General features: G+C 37.2%; 1 protein-coding gene across 7 annotated transcripts in view; it reads right to left on the bottom strand.

The window, feature by feature from the left end:
* pde1ca (phosphodiesterase 1C, calmodulin-dependent a) overlaps positions 1–22,399 on the bottom strand; it is a 70,228-nt gene that overhangs the window by 35,727 nt on the left and 12,102 nt on the right. For 2 of the 7 annotated variants that reach the window (XM_081353383.1, XM_081353381.1), the window contains exons 1-2: positions 15,770–15,969; positions 12,759–12,785 (exon numbers count right to left, since the gene is read on the bottom strand). The exons of 4 other annotated variants lie outside the window; for them this stretch is intronic. In XM_081353383.1, coding sequence (XP_081209509.1) covers positions 12,759–12,785; positions 15,770–15,900 — 158 coding nt within the window. In that variant the 5' untranslated portion in view covers positions 15,901–15,969. Of the gene's footprint in view, positions 1–12,758; positions 12,786–15,769; positions 16,164–22,399 lie in introns of those variants that run through there. One more of the 7 variants, XM_081353382.1, reaches the window with a different exon arrangement.

Here is a 22,399-nt window from a genome sequence, read left to right as displayed (position 1 = left end):
TAAATTTTTGGATTATCTATCCTTTTAATTCATTGGTTCAGGGGTTAGTTTGAATTGCTAACCCACAGTATGAGCAGTAATAATAGTTATGCTAGCCTTAGCAAACACCACTAATTACTGTAAACATTATTAATGGTCCTTTTTGTGGCCAGGTCTATAATGAATTGGTTTGTAACTCTAAACTGCATATGGACAACTAGCAGTCACAGTCAGGCACAAACCTCCTGAGATAAATGTCTGGTTTACGGTGCCTCTCCAGTCACATACACACACACACACGTTAATGGTTAGTACAATAATTAAAGAATTACGTTTGTCAGATTCACTCCATCTGTCAGAAACCATTTTCACACTGTTTTAATAAAACTTATTGCCCTGTGTCTATTCTTCTGAAGCACTAAAACAGCTTTGTGCATTAAATGGGTGATATGAATGCATAAAGTGAGTAATAAAAAGACTTGAATGCTTTTGGTGTGCAAGCTGTTTATCAGTTTGGAAATGCAAGTGGGATGTCAGCTTTACACATTCAATATAAATAAAAAAAACCCTGCAAATGTGTGCAAAGAATTATGGGCACACTCTTAAATATAAAGAATAACATTTTTATTAATCTAAAGAATATAACCTTTTTCCACAATAAAGAACCTTTTGTGCAATGGAACAATTCCATAGATGTTAAAGGTTCTTTATGGAAGCATTCATGCCAATAAAGAACTTTTATTTGTAAAAGTGTGAAAAATGATCAACAGAGCAGGAGAATTTGAGAGAAAATGAGATAAGAACCAATGAAATACCTCTAACTGTGAACTTGCTGACATGGATTTCGCCTCGATTAAACCAGAAAACATAGAGAGGGAGATTATGGTTTGTACTGTACATGCGTGACTCTCCGAGAGGATCAGAGAGGGAAAGACCAGTGGCATTCAGCACCATTACACGCCATCTTAAAACTGTGACACATCATAATCAAATAAAGTATTACAATTTTGGGAAATTATTTATTCAATTACAACAACAGCTTCAAATATTTCAGTGAAGTTACTTATGAATATTTCAGTCAAGTTTAGTTTCCCCTTGGGCAAAGATAGATTTCAAATCTTATACTTCCAACATTGCATGCGCCAGTAATGAACAGCAGGGCTGGAAATAATAGACTGAATAAAAACAAAAGACTTATTTGAGTCAGTCCTTCTATTGAATCATTTAAAACTATAAACCCATACTTTATACAGACCCATTCAGAGCTTTTAAATGGGAGTTTATAACAGAGAGTATGATATTATAAAAAAAATTAACAATCCCGTTACAATTTTACACAAGAGATGCAATTTAAAGTTTAAACTTTTAGTTCAGTTGTGCCGGTTTAATTCTGTAATAGCATATTATATATCTTTTAATTGTTTTTGATAATAATAGCATTTTAATATTTTTTGTAATGTATCAAGTTAGAAGCTTTTCTGCATGATTTACAACATTAGCTAAGAGAATTTCTTTAATATATAAGCAAAATGAGCATTGTACTTGAAATACAGTATATCTAAATGAAACAGAATGAAACTGAAATCGAACCAAACTAATGATAATAATAATTGAATCAAATCAAATCATACTGAATCGAATCAAGGGTTTGTGAATTAGAATCAAATCAAATCTGGAATCAGAATCAAATTAATATCAAATCAAGTCAAGTCAAGTCAAAATCAAAAGCAGATAAAACACAACCAAACCAAACCAAACCAAACCCTACTGAATCGAATCAAGGGCTTATGAACCAGAATCAAATAGAATCTGTAAATGTATCCAAATCAAACTATGGATGAGTACTTATTAGCATGTTTCATGAAGAATGAAAGCTGTACTTTGAAAATTATTTGACTTGGGCTTTATTAAATTTAAGCAAGTGATGAAATCTGCGAACAGCTGTGATGAAAAACAGTGGGATGGAAAGAGATTTTTGAGCTGGCACTCACAAAAAAGGAGCGACTTGGGCTGATTTGAAGTGACCATCTGTGGCATAATGAAAATCATGTTTGCAACTTCGAGTCTCGTCACGAAACAGCATTTATCCACGCTGCCACGGGCGTACACAATGCGCTGGCAGCTTTGAAATAAAGTGCAGCTTGTTTACAGAGCGAATGCTAAGCACCAAACCGGGACACAATATCTCACAAATGTTACTGCGGTATGAAGGTCAGTCAAAGCTTCAGGTTACAGGTCATATGAGTTTAATTGCCTTCCTAAACTAAACAGAGAGAGGGCAGATAGAAAAAAAAGATAGATGGGGAAAGGGAAAGAAATTCATTAAATATTCAACTCCTATTTTGTTCAGTAACACTTCAGTGGAGACGTTAGATTGATAATTGGTAAAGATTCAACCGACACTCAACTGTCACTCAACCCTAACAATCCCATTTATCCTGAAACCCCCCTCGCATTTCCCTCTCCGGTGATGAAATGAAGGTCACTGATACACAAAAGTACACAATCACTCACGTTTGCGAGCGCACGTACACACTTCGTCACACGTTCTTTGAATAATGCCGTATGGAAATTTGATACACAATAGTGATTGTTTAAATGATTTGATTAATTGCACATTCCACATGCTATAACTATTCAGGTTCACTAAGACAGCTTTGAAATACGACCTGGGCTTGACTGTCCTGTGTGTTATATATAGCCGTGTGTTACGTGGTACAGGACAAATAGGGTTCCATAATACTGGATCTATAACCTTGCTGTATGACCTGGTCGCCCACACCCAATCCCCACAAACCAAGCAAAAATTAGCCTTACTGATGGATATCACAGTAAATGATTCTGTTTACATACTAAACCACATATTCAATATACTTGGATATACATTGATATGCACTGAACTTCTTTGCTTTCATTCAGGATTAATGACTGACAAAATACAGCTTTAATGATTTTTCCACATCTGAGAGCAAACCAGGGCATCAGATGATTACAGCACAGAAATCACACGCAAATAATGTTTCTTTGCAGTAAATGAGAAAGAATCAGCCCAAACTTCAATGCTAGTGATTTAGCTAAGTAATTTTTTTTTAAACTAATCAATAATTTTATCCAGCAAGGATGCATAAAATTGATAATAGTGATAGTAAAGACATTTATAAATTACCCAAATATTCTATTTAAAAAAATGCTGTCCTTTTAAACAGAGTTCTTTAAAAAGAGAATCATGCAAAAAAAAAAAATGTATCAGTTTCCACAAAAAAATATAAAGAAGCAGACATTTTCAACATCACAATAATAAGAAATGTTTCTAAATCTTGGAATCATTCTGAAGGATCATGTGACACTGAGGACTGGATTAATAATGCTGAAAAAATGATTCAGCCAATGATAACTTTATTTCAGTCTTTCCTCATTCACATAGATTCAGGGACTTAGCTATTATCAAAATCACTGCCAAGTGTGCTGACATGCCTTAAAGGGACTATGGCTACATGTCTAGATTCAGACAGATCATGAGGCAGCTCAGAGTTCATGAAAAAGTCCTGGCACTGCTGGAAAGCGATGAGCTATTGGCAGAAGTTTCCGAGAATCTGTCCAGTCTGGGAGGAAGAGCCCTGTTCCTCTGTAACTGTGGAGACAGATGCAGCGGTGGCTTATGGGTGGCGTAGCCAATGATGCTAACAGTGGGTGAAAAGTTTAATGGCCATAACAACACACCATTTACTGCCCGTCATCACTAATTAAGACCAGAGAGGCTGGTGTGGAATTGGCCAGGATGGGGAAACTCTAAATACAGCTGCTGTTGAGCAGCTGGGCAGACAGAAACGGTTTGACTCTGTTGTGTCTGTTCTGTCCAGGTCACTAATTGTCTCAGTGGCTGGTGCTCTGGTGCGATGGCAAGCAGAGGTTGAGGGCAAAGTGTTGACACAGCGTTTGCCAGGTCCATCTGGAGTCTTTCAGAAAGGTCCAGACCTCCTGAACTGCTCTCTGGGGGACAGAATCAATGCCCAGTCTGATCTGATTCATTCATATGACAGGAAACGACATAATACATAATACAATTCCAGAAGTACACAACTGAACCTTTGTTAAGCTCCGCCCCATTTGGTTAATGTACTCAGACAAGCTTTAGATTTGGTCAGTAACATTTTAAAGAGTTGCTTTAAAATGTAAACAGTTGCTACGATAGGATTGGTCAGTGACATATTAAGGTGGGCTTAGCGAAGGCTCAATTAGAGGCAGCATATAGATCCTGACTTAACTCCTCCCTTGCTATAGAAACTGATAAATGTCTGAGTTTAAGGTCAAGAGCTTTGTATTGCTGCAATTATGATTTTGATAGGTCATTATGCCACAGATTGGAAATTTTCCACGCTGTAAACTCAGTTTCACAGTATGCCACTTTGCCAGCTATTCCCATGTAGCCAGACATCTTACTTTATTTCACACTGAGGCCATCAGGGCTCCGTAGTAGAACTATGAAAATTAAAACGATTCTCAGCACTGAACGCAGATTCACTGATAGCACCTTAATAACAGAATAGATGGCTGTCTATTTCTCCGTCACCTCATTTCTCGCATCAGCCCGATGGCAGCACTCAGATTTGATTTAAAACACTCATATTGTCTGATTTCCAAGAGCCAAAGTGAAGTCAAACCTGGCACTGATCATCTGAAACATTTCCAAGGCTGGCAGAACACACCGAATGGTTTAAATTATGCTGAAATGAGTTTCTGTAAAACCATAAACCCTTCCATCCCTTCTGTTTCTAAGACAAAGTGGCAGCCACGAACGAGTTCATCCTAACAGACTTAGTCAATATAATATAGAAGGTTCCCAATGCAAAGCGGAGAGCCTGGTAAAGTGGCGATAAACTAGAAACACAGGTACAGAAGCATTCTGTTAACCTTCACTAGCTACTACAAACTATTTAGTCAGCAAGATGATATTTCACTTTGCAGATTAAGTGGCACGGAAAACACAAAAACATGGGATAAAAATTGTCGGCTGACTGAAGGAGGAGATTTATTCACTAATGGTACATGACATTTCACCAGAGATTTAGCAGGTATCAAAGCATCTGCATTCTGGATAAACATCCCTGTGTATCGCCTGATTATTGACATCACATTCCTCAGGGGAATGAATGACAGGGAGTGATGCATAATTATTTTAATTCGATTTTTGTACAAAATGTTCCATGGTGTAACTCTGCAAAAAATCCTAATCTGAAAATATTTTAATCTATTTTCAGTTCAAATATCTATAAAAAACAATCTTGAAGCAACACTGCAGAAAATTGTTTTAAAAATCCATTGCAGTAAAACAAAATGCATTTATCTACATTGAAATCGTTGGATTTCTAGATACATTTAGTGGAGAATAAAGAACAAATCCTTCAATGCGAGTCTATGGGATTTTACTACCATTTTTTTGTCTGCCTAACAAAAAGTCTAATAACTTTAAAAATTAATATCACACCAATTCTCAATAAGCCACATGATTTAAGATAATTTCAGGTATAATGTTTATGGTTTTATATCCCTACATATTGACACTTTCCAAGTATGCTCTTCTAAGGCACATGAAGGATTACATATAAGATAGAAAAGATTATACTTCATAACTGAATGTGTATTCATAGTCGGAAGCAGCAAAGCCTAACAAATCCACCGTGTTTTGTGTCTCATCAACCGGCAGAGAATACCACTTTAAAGCAAATCTCTCCCAACATCAGAGTTAAACACCCCGGATCTCCTAATAGCTGAGTGGCATTTCCAACTAAAGGTCTCTGCCAAAAGACAAATAATAAAGATGCCGTTTTCCTCTGTGACAGATAGACAGATACTCTGGAGGCCTGCAAAAACATTAGTAAAATGGGTCTAAACTAGCTCAATTCTGAACAGAGTTTGAGGAGTCCCTGAACTCTTAATTCCTCAAGAGGAAACATTGCATTGTTTCTTCATTCTGTTTAGTGACACAAAAAATGACTCACTTCACCTTTAAATGAACTAAATATGAACTAAAAGTAATTCCGGAAAGATTATAGATTAAAGCTGATAGCAAATAACCGTTTCGAACATCAGCCTCATTCTGCTCCCACGACCCAGGCCCTCGTGGAGCCCCGTTGTGCACGACAGGTCATCTGTGGCCAAAGTCATCACAGCTGTGCTGATTTTATGCAGCTGAAGAGCTGTGTGAGCTTGGGCCGAAGCCAGATCGGTCTGCTCCAGGAGAAAAGAGTGTTTATCCCCTCAACAGTATTTTTGCAGTTGGAGTTGCAGTCGTTTAATCAGTATGCCCTACAGATATCTGCATGGGAATGTAGAGCGAGGTCAGGTCACTGTACATCCCTCATGCAAAAAACAACGACCAGGAGCAGTGTACTAAAGAGTGCAAATGTTGCAGGGAGGCTTCTGGGTTTTAGCTTGCCTGAGGTGCAAACTGCTGATTTTCTTTGTGCCATTACTTCGAACACATCTATAAATCTTTTTGATAAACACAGCTCAAGTCCCAAGGTCACGACTTTCTTTCACAGTTCTACGGCCTCCATCCAGGCAAGCTATTTTTCTGCAAGTCATCCAAACTAGCCGAAGCAGAAACTTAAACTCAAAGGACCGGCATAACTAAATTATGATAGGTTCTGTAGCACTTTACCTAATGAACTTTACAATACAAAAAAAACATCTTCTTAAAGGCCCACTGAAGTGCCTTGAAATGCACAGCATTATTCAATAGGTTGACGTATTTTCCATTGAAACAGGAAGACAGGGCGGGGCATATCGAACAGCTCCTCCCCTTTTTTCAAACAGCCAATAGCGTTTAGTTTATATCACAGCTTGGTTGAGCTTGGTAAAGCCACAGTCTCCTCCTAATCTCCTCCATATCACTTTAAAATATAGCATTCAGTGCAGAATTCAAATGAGTCCGGTAGATTTTGAGGTCTGCGCCGACTCGCACATTTGATTCGCTCTGCGCTATCGTGTCTCTGGACCGGAGCAGACTGTGAGCGCTGCGCCGGTTCACATGACACTAACGTGAAACCAGACTTCATTCACCCCAATGGCAAGCATATTTACAATGTCTGAATCTTTCCCCATCCCCTATATAGTGCACTATGTGCCATCCACAATGTAGAAAATAGTAAATGTGAACAAGTAAACCGATTTTAGCTGCAATTTGGGGGCGGGACGCTTAGATTCTAGAGAGCATTTTATTGGACAAAAAATCTGATGAAAAGCTTAAGTGCAGAGTGATGTCGTCAAAATCATTGATCTATTTTGGTGGAAGTGAGAGACTGTATGTTTTGAATGCGTATATCTTCTAAATGCAAATTTTGTCGTTGTTTTGGAGTACACTATAGGTTATAGATAACAGTAAGGCTGACATAAAAAACTTCAATTTTGATTTCATGGGGATTTCACTTTAACACAGTGTCTTTTTACACTGGGTGCAATTAGCTCATCTTGTTGGCAAATAATATTTTAACTAACTCCGCCCACTGTCTAATTGAGCCAGACAATATTACAAAAGAAACCAAGCTGGTAGCTGGCAGAGTGGCTTGGAGAGTAAGGACAGTGGATTTCATGGAAAGGTTTTTATTTTAAATCAAGACACCACAGGTGAACAGGGTAAAAACGAATATATCACCATACTTAACCAGTTGATTAATCACAGAATACATAAAAAAAAACTGTTTTGTATTACACATTTTCTGGAATGTCATGTGCAAATGAGGCATTATCAAATAAAATCTGCACTAATTAGCATACATTTCCAGAACAGAAATCTGAACATTGGATAAAGCCAGTTTCAACATTTTTATTAGTGTTGGAGGTTTTTACAGAAGGTATTTTTGGCAACAGACCAAAATATTAAATAAAATAACATTTTCACTATTATAAATCAGTGGTAAAGGTTTATAAACACACCCATAAATCCATTGTGGTATGCATGGAAATCAACACGTTAGTCAGCAACTGTATCTCATTTTTTTGTGCGGGAACAGCAGGGAAAGAGGGGTCGTCGTTGGTCCGGAAGGGATTGCTCCCTGCTATGGGAGATAAACCCAGACTCATTTCTGCTCTCCATCTCACTGCCGGCAAATTGAAGGACAGATCAGAGCAAAGCGTACCCACAATCAGCACTTCACTCTTCAACAGAACGGCACATTTAATCCCCGCAAACCCCTTTGGGCGCGGGACTCTTCAGGAGTATGGAATTATATACTCAGGAAAGCTTGCTCATGGCCTATGTGGAAACCACATGAAGAAAGATGGCAAATGACAAAAGCATCCATTTTGTCTCCCTGTTTTGTATTCAATTGAGAAAACACACCAGTGACGGCGGCTCCCGTGGGAGGGCTTTGGTGTTGTAAGGTGAAATCGCTTGTTAAATATGTCAGTTTTTGACTGGAGTAATTATCTTGTTAATTATCAGGTGTGGGGGCTGCGATTCAATGACTGTGAAGCGATCAATTAACAAGCTGAAATCAGTCAGTGGAGGCATGACGAGACAAGACCTCAGGAGCCGAATGCATTTAGCTAGTGCAAGAAACTCACAACTGCCAAAACACAGCACTGGATCGCTGACTGACTTAATCTTCTGAGATGTTATTGTGTAAAAAGTCCAAACGCTCCAATGCGAAAGAGAATTTTCGTCTGTCAGTGGTTTCTAAATATTTATCTCCGGTTCATTCCAACTTGGCATTGTTAATCGGCTTCACATGTAGTCTATCAGAGCGACACGACAAAAGAGCTGAATGCGGACAGACTGTTGGGTTCAAACCACATCAAAGCTAGTTTCCATGCCACAAAAAAAGAGCAAAAAAAGAACGTCATGATAACGTGTAAACAAACCCCATCTGCACAATGCTCGGGTGGGTTTGAATGCCCTAGTGTTTATCACGCCATGTGTGAGAAACAGATTGAAGTGCCGTCGGGCTGCAGGAGCCTGTAATGGCTGTGCTGTCTCTGACTGGGAAGCCAGTCCTAATTAGATCATCATAAAAGGCCACACTGATGGCCGTTATACTCTCACAGTGGCTCTGATATCAGTTTGGGTCAAGATGCAAACAGTGGACAAAACGCTGGTGGCAGTGGCAGTACAAACCAGCCAAGAGATTCCTTTAGCCAAATACTCACTATATTGCTGACTTTGGCCATATAAAAAACTCTATGAAATAAAATGATCTCTACGAAGATTAAAAATCTCTTTTACAAGAGTGCCCTGGCCAGGACGGGCGGCTAATTAAGGAACACAAAATAAAGTTAACAAAAAAAAACATAAAAATCACAATTCACATAAAATACAATAAATACATAAAAACAGTGCCAGGTAAATAAATAAATAAACAATTAAATACAAACATTTGCATATTCATGTATATGTGTGTGTATATATATATATATATATATATATATATATATATATATATATATATATACATATATGTATATGTATATGTATACGTGTGTGTGTGCGCGTGCATGCATCACAGTTGAAAATGTTGGGGTTGGTACGATTTTTAACGTTTCTTATGCTCTTATGCTGCACAAAGGACACATTAATTGGATCAAAATACAACAAAATCAGTAATATTGTGAAACATTATTGCTGATAAATATTCTTTTATTATTTATAATAAATATTATTACAATTAATATAGTTAATAAACGTGTATTATTATAAATAGTATTATCATGATTTAAATTAACTGTTTTCTATTTAAATATATTTTAAAATGTCATTTATTCCTGCATGGCAAAGCTGAATTTTCAGCATCATTACTCCACTCTTCAGTGTCACATGATCCTTCAGAAATCATTCTTATATGAGGATTTGGTGCTCAAGAAACATTTCTGAATTCTGATTGTAATCTAAGTTGAAAACAGTTGTGCTGCCATAAGATTTTATCTTCTAAAACCTACCGGCCCCATCAAAAGCACTGTGCACTGACCAAACACTTAACATCTCTTCAACTACATCTGAGAAGTTCAACACAGCAATCGTGAGCTAAACCTCACCGGCCACCTATAAATCTAAAGAACATCCTCCTACTAAAAAAGATGCTGCATGTTCACTTCAGACAGAATCTTTTTCAGAGAAATGACTAATGCTAAGAGGTTTATAAGGGAATGACCAGCCAAGTGTCTTTTCCAGGCATATAATACATTAAAACAGTGTGAAATAGAACTAATAATAGCCAAATGAATGAGTAATATCATCAGATTGTCTTTTTATAAGAATATCTTTAGTTGTTTATTTTAGAAATGTTTAAGTGGCTCAAATTTGCATGCCGAACTAGCTCACAGTCCTTTAGTCACGAAGCCTGACTCATTTAGTTCTGAGCCTAAACCACAATGTTAGTGTGTTACAGATCGGCCAACACAACAAAAACCACAAACCCAGTGCAGTGTGACCCAATTGAATTTGACCTAGAATTTAGTTTCTCTTGAAGCTATAAAATACATTACACATACTCGCATATGGCAACACACTTCAGTCAGATCTTTTGCCATCAAAACAATTTCCAACTGGCATACAATGTCAATAATGTTGCCTGAACCCTGTACTAGGGGCTGATTTGATGTATTGTCAATTAACATACTTTTCATAAAAATGTTTAAAAAAACATAAGTATATGTTACATTATTTTCTATTTTACATCAATATATGCATGAGTCGTGTCAACTACTTTTATTGTGCTTTTAGGTCCCTTTTGGAGCTTAGTGGTGTGACCAGCCATTCATTTTTGTTATATGAAAAAGAGTAGCTTAGACTTCCACATTTTGTGTTCTTCAGAAAAGAAATGAAAAACATGAGGATGAATAAATGATGGCAAAAATATACATTTATGGGAAATCTATTCCCGTGTGGGAGAGAGATGCATTTGAACATGCAAGAATCCCTCGTGACTTAACAGAGATCATCAGGAGACATAAATCCTGTGAAGGAATGGAGTGATGGTGATAATTACATCAGATTAAACAGCTGCCACGAACAGCCCCACCAGTGCTGTATTTCGCCTGAGAAAATGTCACTCTTCCTTGTATACACACACACACGGGAAAAAAATTACGACAATGCTGATTCAAGCTGATTCTTATCAAATATTCTCACTCAACCTTATGGGCACAAAACTGTTTTGCATAGCCAATATAATGTCTAGTCCACGCCGGAGCTTATTATGGCCAACAGTTGCCAACTTATCTAGGACAAGATTGTTTGAAGGACATATAAAGCGACCAAACAGTGGTTTAATAATAATTAAATAAAAAATAAAAATAACTATTTAAAGAAATAATATTACTCATACAATACATTAATTAAGCAAAAATATTTCTATAATAATATATTAAAAATGATAAATACCAACATTTGTATATAAAAAAATCAGAAAACCATCAGAAAATGTAACATTTTCTTTGATCTGAATTTTTGTCCATCTAAAAAAGTAAGTGCTGATTATTTTACAGGCATTCTGCTCATGATCATTAAGTTGCTAAGTGTGGTTGTGCTGTTTAAGTCTGAAACTGCGCACAAAATAAGTTCATAAACTGGGTTTGGTGAAACAAAAATCATTATCAAGAGAGATAAAATGTGATCTGATGTCTGAACGGCTTGTGACCTTTCACCTTTAAGGACTCATAAAGCATATATCCCTCAAGCCCTATTCAAGCACACACAGACACACACATGTACTTCCTTCCAGCCCTGCACACACACACAATTATTGACATCTCCATCACTGCCCTTCCAAACCATCAAAGCCTGACAAACACAGACATTCTCATGCACACACATACACACACACACACACACACACACACACACACACACACACACACACACACACACACACACACACACACACACACACACACACACACACACACACACACACACACACACACACACACACACACAGTGAGAAGGGCAGTACAGGCATCTGCTGCTGGCTGTTTATGTCTGTGTGTGTGTGTGTGTGTGTGTGTGTGTGTGTGTGTGTGTGTGTGTGTGTGTGTGTGTGTGGGGGGGTGTGTGTGTGTGTGTGTAAGAGAGAGAGAGAGAGAGAGAACACACTGTCTAGATCAAAGTCATTACTGACTGGTTAGGGCTCATTTTGTTTAGTCTCTGGTTGATGTCAAAGGACGTGTGTAGATTTGCATTGTGTTTGAGTGTTTTCCTCACATACACATTGAAATATAAACACACCTACACTGATATATACGAGAGTTATATCCGTACACACAGAAAGTACTATGGTATCGTAAAGGTATCAAATGGTAATGCCATGGTACTCTGATGAGTACTATGAAATACTATGAAAATGCTTTGGTATGGTACCATAGTATTATTATCTAATACCTTCACTGTACCATCATTGTTCTGCCACAGTAATTTTTTGTTCTCATATGCTAATGCACAACTGCACTCCATTCACTTGTGGTAATGAAAGAAAACTGCTGTTTATTTCTTACTGACAACCAGTAATTAAACACAATGCCAAAACCCTGTTCTGCTGTTGGTCTCTGTTTTTAGCACAAAACACATCAGAAAACTGTGACCATACTTGCGTACAACAGATGTGGATCTGCTGACCTGAAACAGAATCATACACACCTGGTTTCTGATTACAGCCAATTTCAAGCAGAAAAAAATCCCATCAGTTTATAGTTTGTAAACAGTTTTATTCGCTCGTTTTCCCAGCTCATGATTCACGTTGAGATGATGAGATCTGTCGTTTTCACACCAGTCAGAGTGGATATCTTACCTCTGTGACGTCTTCTTATATTTTCGCCTGAAACAAACAAAAAAAAAATTGACATTTCAGTTCGGGTAAAAGCAAATTCAATTCAGTACATAAAGCCTTCGGGCTAGTTGTCACACCAGGATATTTCTCAGCAACTATAAGGTTTTGGGTCAAAAGTCCAAATACACATGTATTTTCCCTGAAAACAGGATATATTTTTTTTTGTGAATTTAATCCATCAAATTAAAATGACAGTACTTGTTCACCACTATGGCAACAATGTAATAAACACAATAAAACCACACTTCATAAATATCAGGTCAAGTTTTCATTTGTTATTTTATATGTTGTCTTTTTTTAGAATTGTTTAATTCCAATATTTTTTGGCCAAAACAATAGTTTAATATTCTTGTGTTACTTTGCTGTTATTTCATTAATTGTTTTGGGTTTCATAATTGTTTCACTATTTAATTTGTGCTGAAGATCCATTAAACAACATATTTTAAATAGGTTGTAGATGGCTTTTTTACATTGCATAGCATTTCATATTTCAAAGACATTAGACTATATCATCTCAAATCAGTGTCAATAAACAATTCCCATGTCCAACTTAATGAAAAACAATCAGTAAACTAACTTTTTCCAGGGTAATAATGTGTGAAAGTTCCCTAGCTTATTTTAATGCATGTGTCTATATAACATTTTTATTTTAATAATAATCCCACCTTGACATATTCACTGCAGTAATAAGTTTGACCACTAGTTTGTCTCCCATGTTTAATTTCACATACTAGTAATCAGAGTTAACAATCCATTAAATGTATATATATATAAATTCTACAACGGTCATGAGTTCAGATAAAAAAAAAAAAAGTATTCTACGTTAACATCAATGCATTTAAATGCTTGTTTCATTAAGGCGCTTGTAAGTCGCTTTGGATAAAAGCGTCTGCTAAATGACTAAATGTAAATGTAAATGTAAGGCATCCATGACGTTTCTGTAAAAAATTAAAACAATGACCCTTCTATGACGGACATCTGAACATTTGGTCATCTAAATCCAGTTACTTCATGAATGCTCGCTCTGTCTTGCACGTAGAGAGGAAATGCCACTTCTTTTAAAGCAGCTTTTGGTAAAATATCTCAACTGCAGCTGCTCTCAAGTCATATGAAGACAGGCGGTCTGATTGGTCAACCTAGATACTGATGACATCACCTTCAGTTCAATTGCTGCTATTCATGTGATCGGTGAAGAGATGAGTGTTATGAATGGATTTGAATGTGCAGCGACTTTTAACCTTTACCCTCAGCTTCCTGTCTTTCATCTTACATTCTTCATTCATCATCATCGAAACCTCTCTCTTTGCTCTTACCGCGAAGAGCACCAGCCTTTATTACAGCCTTAAACTTTTATAGGTGTGTGTGTGTCTAATGGTGTCGATATGGGTCTCATTTCCCTTGGAGCCGCCAAGGGCACAATTAAATTCTTAATACGCACAATAAAACGGGGTTAAAAGGGAAATAAAGCTGGAAACAGAACGACTTTGCTTTCCTTCGGTTCAATTCCACCCCGAGCAAAGCCCAGATCTTGACCAGTGTCGTTATTACAGTGTTGATGGCCTTTGTTTCAGGACAAATAACAGCTGTCTGGTTTCCCCATCTGGGTTCAGAGACCCCGGGCTGACAGCAACCATCACGGTGAACGCAGTTGTCATAAATCTAAAACGAATCCTGGAAGATATTTTGCTGTTTATAACCGGGATTAGCATTCAGCGGCTTAATGTGGAATGACACAGTGAGGGATTAGATCAATCCCTTCGACGGCAAACAATAAAATCCCCCTGTGATAACATACACGGTCATTAAGCTTCAAATAAATTCAGAATAAGCTATTTTTTTTTACTGGCAATAAATGAGACAGCGATGTGAAGTAAGTTGCACATGCAAATATTTCATGCTGTGCTTTCATGGCACTTAGTCGTGAGACTCTTGTGAGCACGCATGCATCTTTTGCTGCAACATTAGCACCTGAACTTCACCTCCGGATCACATGACATCAATGAAATAAAACATGCAAAACTAAAAATGCAACTTTGAGATGTTTCTGTATAGTCCATTTTGGTGTATTTATTTACATGATCTAGATCCAGTGGGAAATTCAAACATTACATTTCCCTTCTGTAATTCCTCCACAAATATGTGAGCTTTGCAAATATTTAGTTTTAATATGCTAGATCCATTTGAAGTCTAGTTTTCAAACAAATGCACTCGAAATGTTGAAACACTTTTAATGGAAGATGAGGCTGGTTTTGTGTCTGGGAACCGAGCCACAGATGAAGAGGATGTTTGTGTTGAACGTGACCCGTTAACCCTGACCTTTTCACAAATATGCCGGCATCACATTAGAACGCCATCTACTGCAAATCACACATTGAAAACATCAAAAGTACCATAAAAAGTTAATAAAATAAGTTTAACTCACAATACTTTTAAATAATAAATCATTTTATTATTCATAATAATTTGTTCTGTATAATTAATTTACTTAATGCACAAAATAATATTTTTTATTGTTAATCTTAGTTTTGATTAAATTATTTATTAGCACCTTTTAAGAATTATATTCTTTTACTCTTTGTAATGTATCATTCTTATTTATTATGACTGTTAACCTCACATTGAAAAACATATTTATATTAAAATTTAAATGATTTTAATTAATGTATTTGCATACTTCATATTACAATAAAATATTACCATTATTATTTTTTAACAATAAATTATTTTATTCTTCATATTCTTTTACTCTTTGCAATGTATATTCTTATTTTATTTAATTAATGTCCTCACAATGACGTCACAATAAACACATTTTATTATTACAATATTATTTATGCACTTTTATATTTAATATTCCTATAAAATATTCCTATTATTATTGTGCTCTTTTTTTAATGTGTTTTAGTCAAATTAAGATGCATAAACATGTTGCTCACTCATGCAGAGAAATAAAAGTATGAAACTCTACTCACAGTCCTCGCAGTCTGAGCCAGATCTTCTCAATCTGATCTGCCTGTAGGTACTTCAGAGAGTTGTTCTCGAAATCCTCAATCTCTTTGGTGGGGGATTCCATGTCAAAAAAGTCGACCAGGCAAAACGACATGAACGAGTTTGTATCTGGACAGCACGGACGCAGAGCCAGTTTGTAGAGGCAGCAGCAGCAGACGCCGAGTGTGTCACAGAGACAGCTGTAGCACGTCCCTCATCCTCTCTCTCTCTCTCTCTCTCTCTCTCTCTCTCTCTCTCTCTCTCTCTCTCTCTCTCTCTCTCTCTGTGTGGTTGTGGGCTTGTGTCACCAGTTCTGGTCAGGTGTACAGAGAGGAGCGCGTATGGCAGCACTGCAGGGGGCCGCTCTCTCCCTCTCATGAATATAAGGCAGTGGAGAGGAAGAGGAGGAGGAGGAGGAAGAAGGGAGGGGATTAAACAACTGCTGTTGATCTCTGTATCAGAGTCTCAACTCTATGCAGCCACACACACACACGAAGAATAAAACCAAAGCAATGGACTGCTGCACAGTCTGGGATGAATGGAGAGACATAAAGGACAGGAGGGAGAGAAAAAAAGAGAAAAAAGAAAGAAGTTGAAAGAGGCGGACTTGGAGGAGAGGTTGTCTCTAGCGTATAAATGATGTGTTTGAGACTGAGAGAGAGAGGCTCAGACTTACATAGTATGTAAACAGGAGGGAAAAGGTAGTATTAATAATGCCTTAATGAAAATATTTTATTCTCAATAAACAATACTTAAATATTTTTATACCATGGTCTGTCTGAACACTCAAATCTGATTATCTGGAAGGTGTGCAGGAAAACCGTGCAATAAACTCAGAGCTTTATTTTTAAAGTGCCCCATTATGCTTTTTTGAATATTACCTTTCATGCAATATGTAATATAGCTGTCTGTGAACGAAGATGTAAAGTGGAAAGTGCACGATAAATAAAAGTTATTGTCTCCCAAAAGAAAGAATCGACTCAGGCCCTGTCCACACAACTGCGTTTTCGCTTAGAAACGGAGAATTAAAACGAATATGATCTCCGTCCACACCAGCGTTTTAGCTGCGTTTTAGAATTGATCTCCGTCCACATTAAAACGACTGAAAACGCGGATCACGTGACCATTCACCAACACTGGGCATGCGCGTGCCGGTGTAAACACAACTTCATTGATACAATTATCCCACCATGCGCTGGTTCTTCCCGGGTTAACCCAAAACCGACGCTCCATGTACGGTCGATACCGCCGCTGCACACGGGAATTGTCACAGATCGCTCGAATAATAGCTTGCCTCCGGCGCATGTAGGCAGTTATAGCATTGTAAAATGCAGAATTTACTTGGACAACAGCTGCTAGCAAAGATATACGCCATGACTGATGACACCCAATCATAGAGCCGAGCGTGAGCCTCTACTACGTCATCGTTTCTAAAGTCCTCCGTTTTGACCCGTCCACACTAAAACGCCCTCCGGAGATTCAAAACGAAAAACGGGTCGGCAACGTTTCTAAACTTCTCCGTTTTGGGTCTCCATTTTTGCCGTTTTAGTGTGGACGGGAGGTGCAAACGAAGCAAAAGGTCTCCATTTTGTGTGGACGGGGCCTCAGAACCACCTAAACGAGTCATCAGGAATTCCAGTCTCACTTCAGTGATCCTGCATACGCAATGCGTAACTCATTTGCATAATGCCCGCCCATGGTCTTCATTGGCTGCCAGCGAACAACGTCTACTCTGACCCGCCCTCAAACACTTTAGCTGGTTTGTGTTGTGTACATGTCGAGAAGACGCTGTTTTCTGCTCATTAATGCAGATTGTTAGTTGTTCTTACTACTTCTACATCTCATAATGTTCCTCAAACTGAGTAGTGTATCACTGAAATACGTCCTGCTCAAGCCGTCCTTGCGATGGAGGTTTGGGTTGAATGACTAGTTCTTTAATGTTTCATCATCGGACTCGTGCTCGGATTGGTATGGTAAAATTGACGCAATCGTTACTGTACAATCACTGAGCTTTAGGAAGCCTCCGGAGCTGAAATTCAGTTATGGTAATGGGACGTTTCGTTTCCGACACACACAGTAAACGTTAGACCAATCACAACAGACTCTGGCCAATCAGAGCAGAGTAGGCGCTCGGAAAGGTGGGGTTTAGAGAGAATGAATGAATCCTTGGACGAGTCGGGCACGATTATAGGGGCACGAGAGAGATGCTGAACAGACGCAGGAAAATTCACGCATGCTTCTCTCTCGCTCTCTCTCTCTCTCTCTCTCTCTCTCTCTCTCCAATGAATTCAAATAAATGCTATAATTCATTCACTCAAAATATAATGTAATCTTACGCATTCCTACCATTTGAATGCTCATCCCCGTGGATTATCCCTTACATATACCTTAAATAAGTGTTGAATTAAAACACACTTTTAACACTATTCATTTTCAGTGGTTATATTGTGTAATCATGTGTTGTAACTTGTAATGCATTACATGTAAAATCAACATTTACACTATTTTCTTACATAAAACATGTTCCTGCTCTTACTGCAAGTAATATAATGGCAAACATTTTCCAAAAACATTTGTGTCCGTCTCTCAAACACTTTCCGTTTTAGCTCTGATATCAACAAGCCTAATTTTACAAGCATTCCTATTCAACCACCTGGATAATAAAGACCACTTTTTATCATCCAATCAGTTTCCGATGGATAAAGTCAAGTCTCGCCTCTTCACTTCACAATGTTTCACATTAAGAGAAATAAAATAGGCTGCAAAATGCAATTTCATGCTGACTTTAAAGGTACAACCAAGAATACAAGAAAACAAAAGTTATAAAGTCAATTATAATTAAGTATAACTAGGTAAAAATATGCACTTTTTATAGTGTATTCATGGCAATGTGAAATTGCAAGCCATTTCATTTCAATATTGTCATGTATTTTGGAGTAGACTCAGCCCTTCAGATGGTTTTGTGAATGAAAAACCCCAAAACAGTGAAACTATAGCACATTCTGTATAAAAATATCTTTCAACCATAAGGTAACAATGAGAAATATAAAAATCCAGCTGTATTAAACAAAGAGAGGCAGTGCTGGCTCATAAATGTCACTGTGGGTAAAACAGCAGATGGTTAGCATAGAGATTGTATCTCAGACTAAATACCAGCTATGGCTTGACGTGAAAATACAAATGATACCATCATAACAACAACTGAAAACACAATGGACTGACACAGCAGAGGGAGGACGCCACAACCCACTCAGTTAAATCAAGACAGCATTAATATCCGACTGAGCTTTAGACTAAAGCACCATTAGATCGAATCGTTTTGATGGTGGTTAACCACACTCCATTAGCATCTGACACTCAACAGAACATCTGCTCTGTTTGGATTCTTCTTTGATGCATATGTGGATCATTAATTATTATGGTGATTTAATAAAAAAGTCTAGAAGGAAATTATTCTTTGTCGTTTGAGCTGTGGGCAGTTTGAAGTGCACTTTATTGACCAGAATGACTCGAATCAATGAGGATAAGACTGAACAAGACTTGAAAGTCTGAAGTGAAGGACGTCAGGTGAGAAATAGTAGGTGTTGAGAGATATGTGAGAGGGGAAAGGTGTAGGTGGAAGAGATGTTGAGAACTGTGACCAAGACGATGACCATTGAATTCAGCATGGGATTCTGTGGAAATACTGTTTTTGGTGATCACAGGGAATCAGCAGAAATAAGATCAGTACAGAGTAGTGCATAATTCCATTAACACATTGAGGGCCCTATTTTAACGATTTAAGTGCATGGTCTAAAGTTCACTTTGGGCGTGTCCGAATCCACTTTTGCTAGTTTAACGACATGAAAAATGGTCGGCGCCTGGCCTAGTCTTTAAGGGTTGTCCCTATTCTCTTAATGAGTAATGGGTGTGATTTGGGATTTACGTGCATTAAACCAGTCTCATCTCCCATTCCCTTTAAATGCCAGTTGCGCTCACGCCATGGCAGATTCGCTATTTACATGACGGAATTTGATAGTGGAAAGACCGAAACCGTCTCTGAAGCACAAACGGATCTGCTTGTGTGCGAGGTTAAAGTGCACAAGCAGACCATAAATGGGTGCAAATGCATTTGCTATTTAAACAACGTGGTGCAGGACGTGAAAATGATAACTGCGTCGGGCTGCAACTAGCAAAAAATACTTGCGTCGTGCTTGGCGCTGCATTGCGCCGGGTGTAAGATAGGGCCCTGAGTCTTGAGCCAAATACTCCTATACGACACATTACACTGGAAAAATATTAATAGTTTTTACTGTCATGCAGATAAACATATGATTTTTGTTATGATAAATGGTGTTCCCAACCCATTTTACTCCCGTAAATGTGTTTAGAGGTGGTACAAATTATGATATTTTGATGTCACAAAAAGCCCACAGATGATTACCACTAAAAATAATTCTGACTCATCCTTCAAAATATACATTACCGCACTTCTTAACGGAAGCATGCATTTTAAACCTGAGGGTTTGAAAACGTAAGACTGCACAAAAATAAATAAAGTCATCCAAATCCTTGTCAGCTAGGATTACTTTTCTAAGTGGATGAATGTCTGGTTATGCGTTATCAACATAACTGTAAAAGCTCAGTACAGTAAAAACTGTGTATGGGGAGTTATAACATCCCTTCTATGACATCAATCTTAACATGTTACATTGCATTTTCTAGTTATCTTTTCAAAACAATGTGAGAGTATAGTAGTTTCATTTTTAATACTATGTTGTAGTCGACGGAATGCCCAAATTTAACCTAGAATATTAAGAAACACTTTTTGTCTATGTGCACATTAATTAAATAGACGTGTGCCATATTTAATCTCTGACAGAAGCACAACTGGTTTACATTTAAAGAAACTAATTTTCCTACAACTCATAATTACAGTAATTATCTAAACAGATGCTGTGTGTTAAGACTTGACTTGCTATTTGTAAAGCATGTCAAGAGGGAACTTGAATACAGGTTAAATGTGACACGTCTGTACAATCCTCTTAGTTCTTTAGTTTGCATTAACGATGATGCTGACAAAGGAGATTCAACAGAGTAATAATAACAGGTGAGTCTACAATAATAGTAATCATAGATAGATAGATAGATAGATAGATAGATAGATAGATAGATAGATAGATAGATAGATAGATAGATAGATAGATAGATAGATAGATAGATAGATAGATAGATAGATAGATAGATAGATAGATAGATAGATAGATAGATAGATAGATAGATAGATAGATAGATAGATAGATAGATAGATAGATAGATAGATAGATAGATAGATAGATAGATAGATAGATAGATAGATAGATAGATAGATAGATAGATAGATAGATAGATAGAAAGATAGATAGATAGATAGATAGATAGATAGATAGATAGATAGATAGATAGATAGATAGATAGATAGATAGATAGATAGATAGATAGATAGATAGATAGATAGATAGATAGATAGATAGATAGATAGATAGATAGATAGATATAGATAGAACTAGCTATACTACAAGATTCTTTCACAAACATCAGTGCACATTCATTAAAAATAAAAGTCAAGTCAAAATACTTTACACATTCTAAGCCCATGAAAATGAGGAAAAGAACCAGATAATGGCAGATGTAAGCATTAAAAATGAAATCACACTTGTAAAACTTGGTCTCAATGTTCTAGACGGAGCAATGAACCAAGCTGTAATGCTGAATTATATTAAAACTGTTCATCATAAAAGCTTAAACTCACCATGTTCTTTCCTGTGTGGATATCTGGCTCAGGAAAAACTCTCTCAGCACTTTTTATGAGAAAGTTTAACTCAAAAATGAATGTTCTGCTATTAATAAAAAAATATATTGTCCATCCAAAATGATCAGATAATAACGACTTAAATGTTCATCTGTTCCTCAAAAAAAAATGCTGTATAACTTTGGAAACAACAAGTGTAAGTCACATGTGCTACTTTCAAGGTTTTTGATGTTTGACAGCTCCTCGTCACTATGAACTGTAGTCGAGCTTCAAAAACTCACAAATAATTGCATACAGTTTTAGAACAACATGAGGGTGTGTAAATATTAACAGAATGTTACTTTTTGAGTGAACTATCCCTTTAAGGTTTAGGAGAGAAACTACTGTACACTTCCCTAAAGTATGTGCTGTTAAGGGTGTTTTAACAGTTGGATGTTGTGAGATGGAGTTTGCGCTTTTTTAAATCAGTGTTGGGCAAAACACGCACAAAGCATGACTGCACAGAATTATTCAAATCTGACCTTCCCAAAACAAATATGCAGGTAGAAAGCAAACAGCAACAGAACCAGACATGAATATTTAACAGACAACGAAAATGAAAACCTCTGAGGGGAGATAAACAGAATGCAGTGTGTTCTTCAACGAGCTGGAGTGGGCGAACTACAGGAAAGACATCATCGGAGAGATAAGTCTGACCTGTAACCAAACAATCAATGGCATTTATTGCTCAACATGTTAAGAATTCTGTAACTGAAATTTTATCGGTTTCATCATTCCATTCACTCAATTCATTAAGCAAGAACATAATGGTATAAATAAGAATGAAGGGAAAGGGAGGGAGAGA

The sequence above is a fragment of the Scardinius erythrophthalmus genome (genome assembly GCF_964197995.2).
Source record: "Scardinius erythrophthalmus genome assembly, chromosome: 22".
NCBI classification, from domain to species: domain Eukaryota; kingdom Metazoa; phylum Chordata; class Actinopteri; order Cypriniformes; family Leuciscidae; genus Scardinius; species Scardinius erythrophthalmus.
The sequence above is the reverse complement of the archived record's forward strand: the minus strand, read 5'-3'. Positions and strand labels throughout refer to the sequence as shown.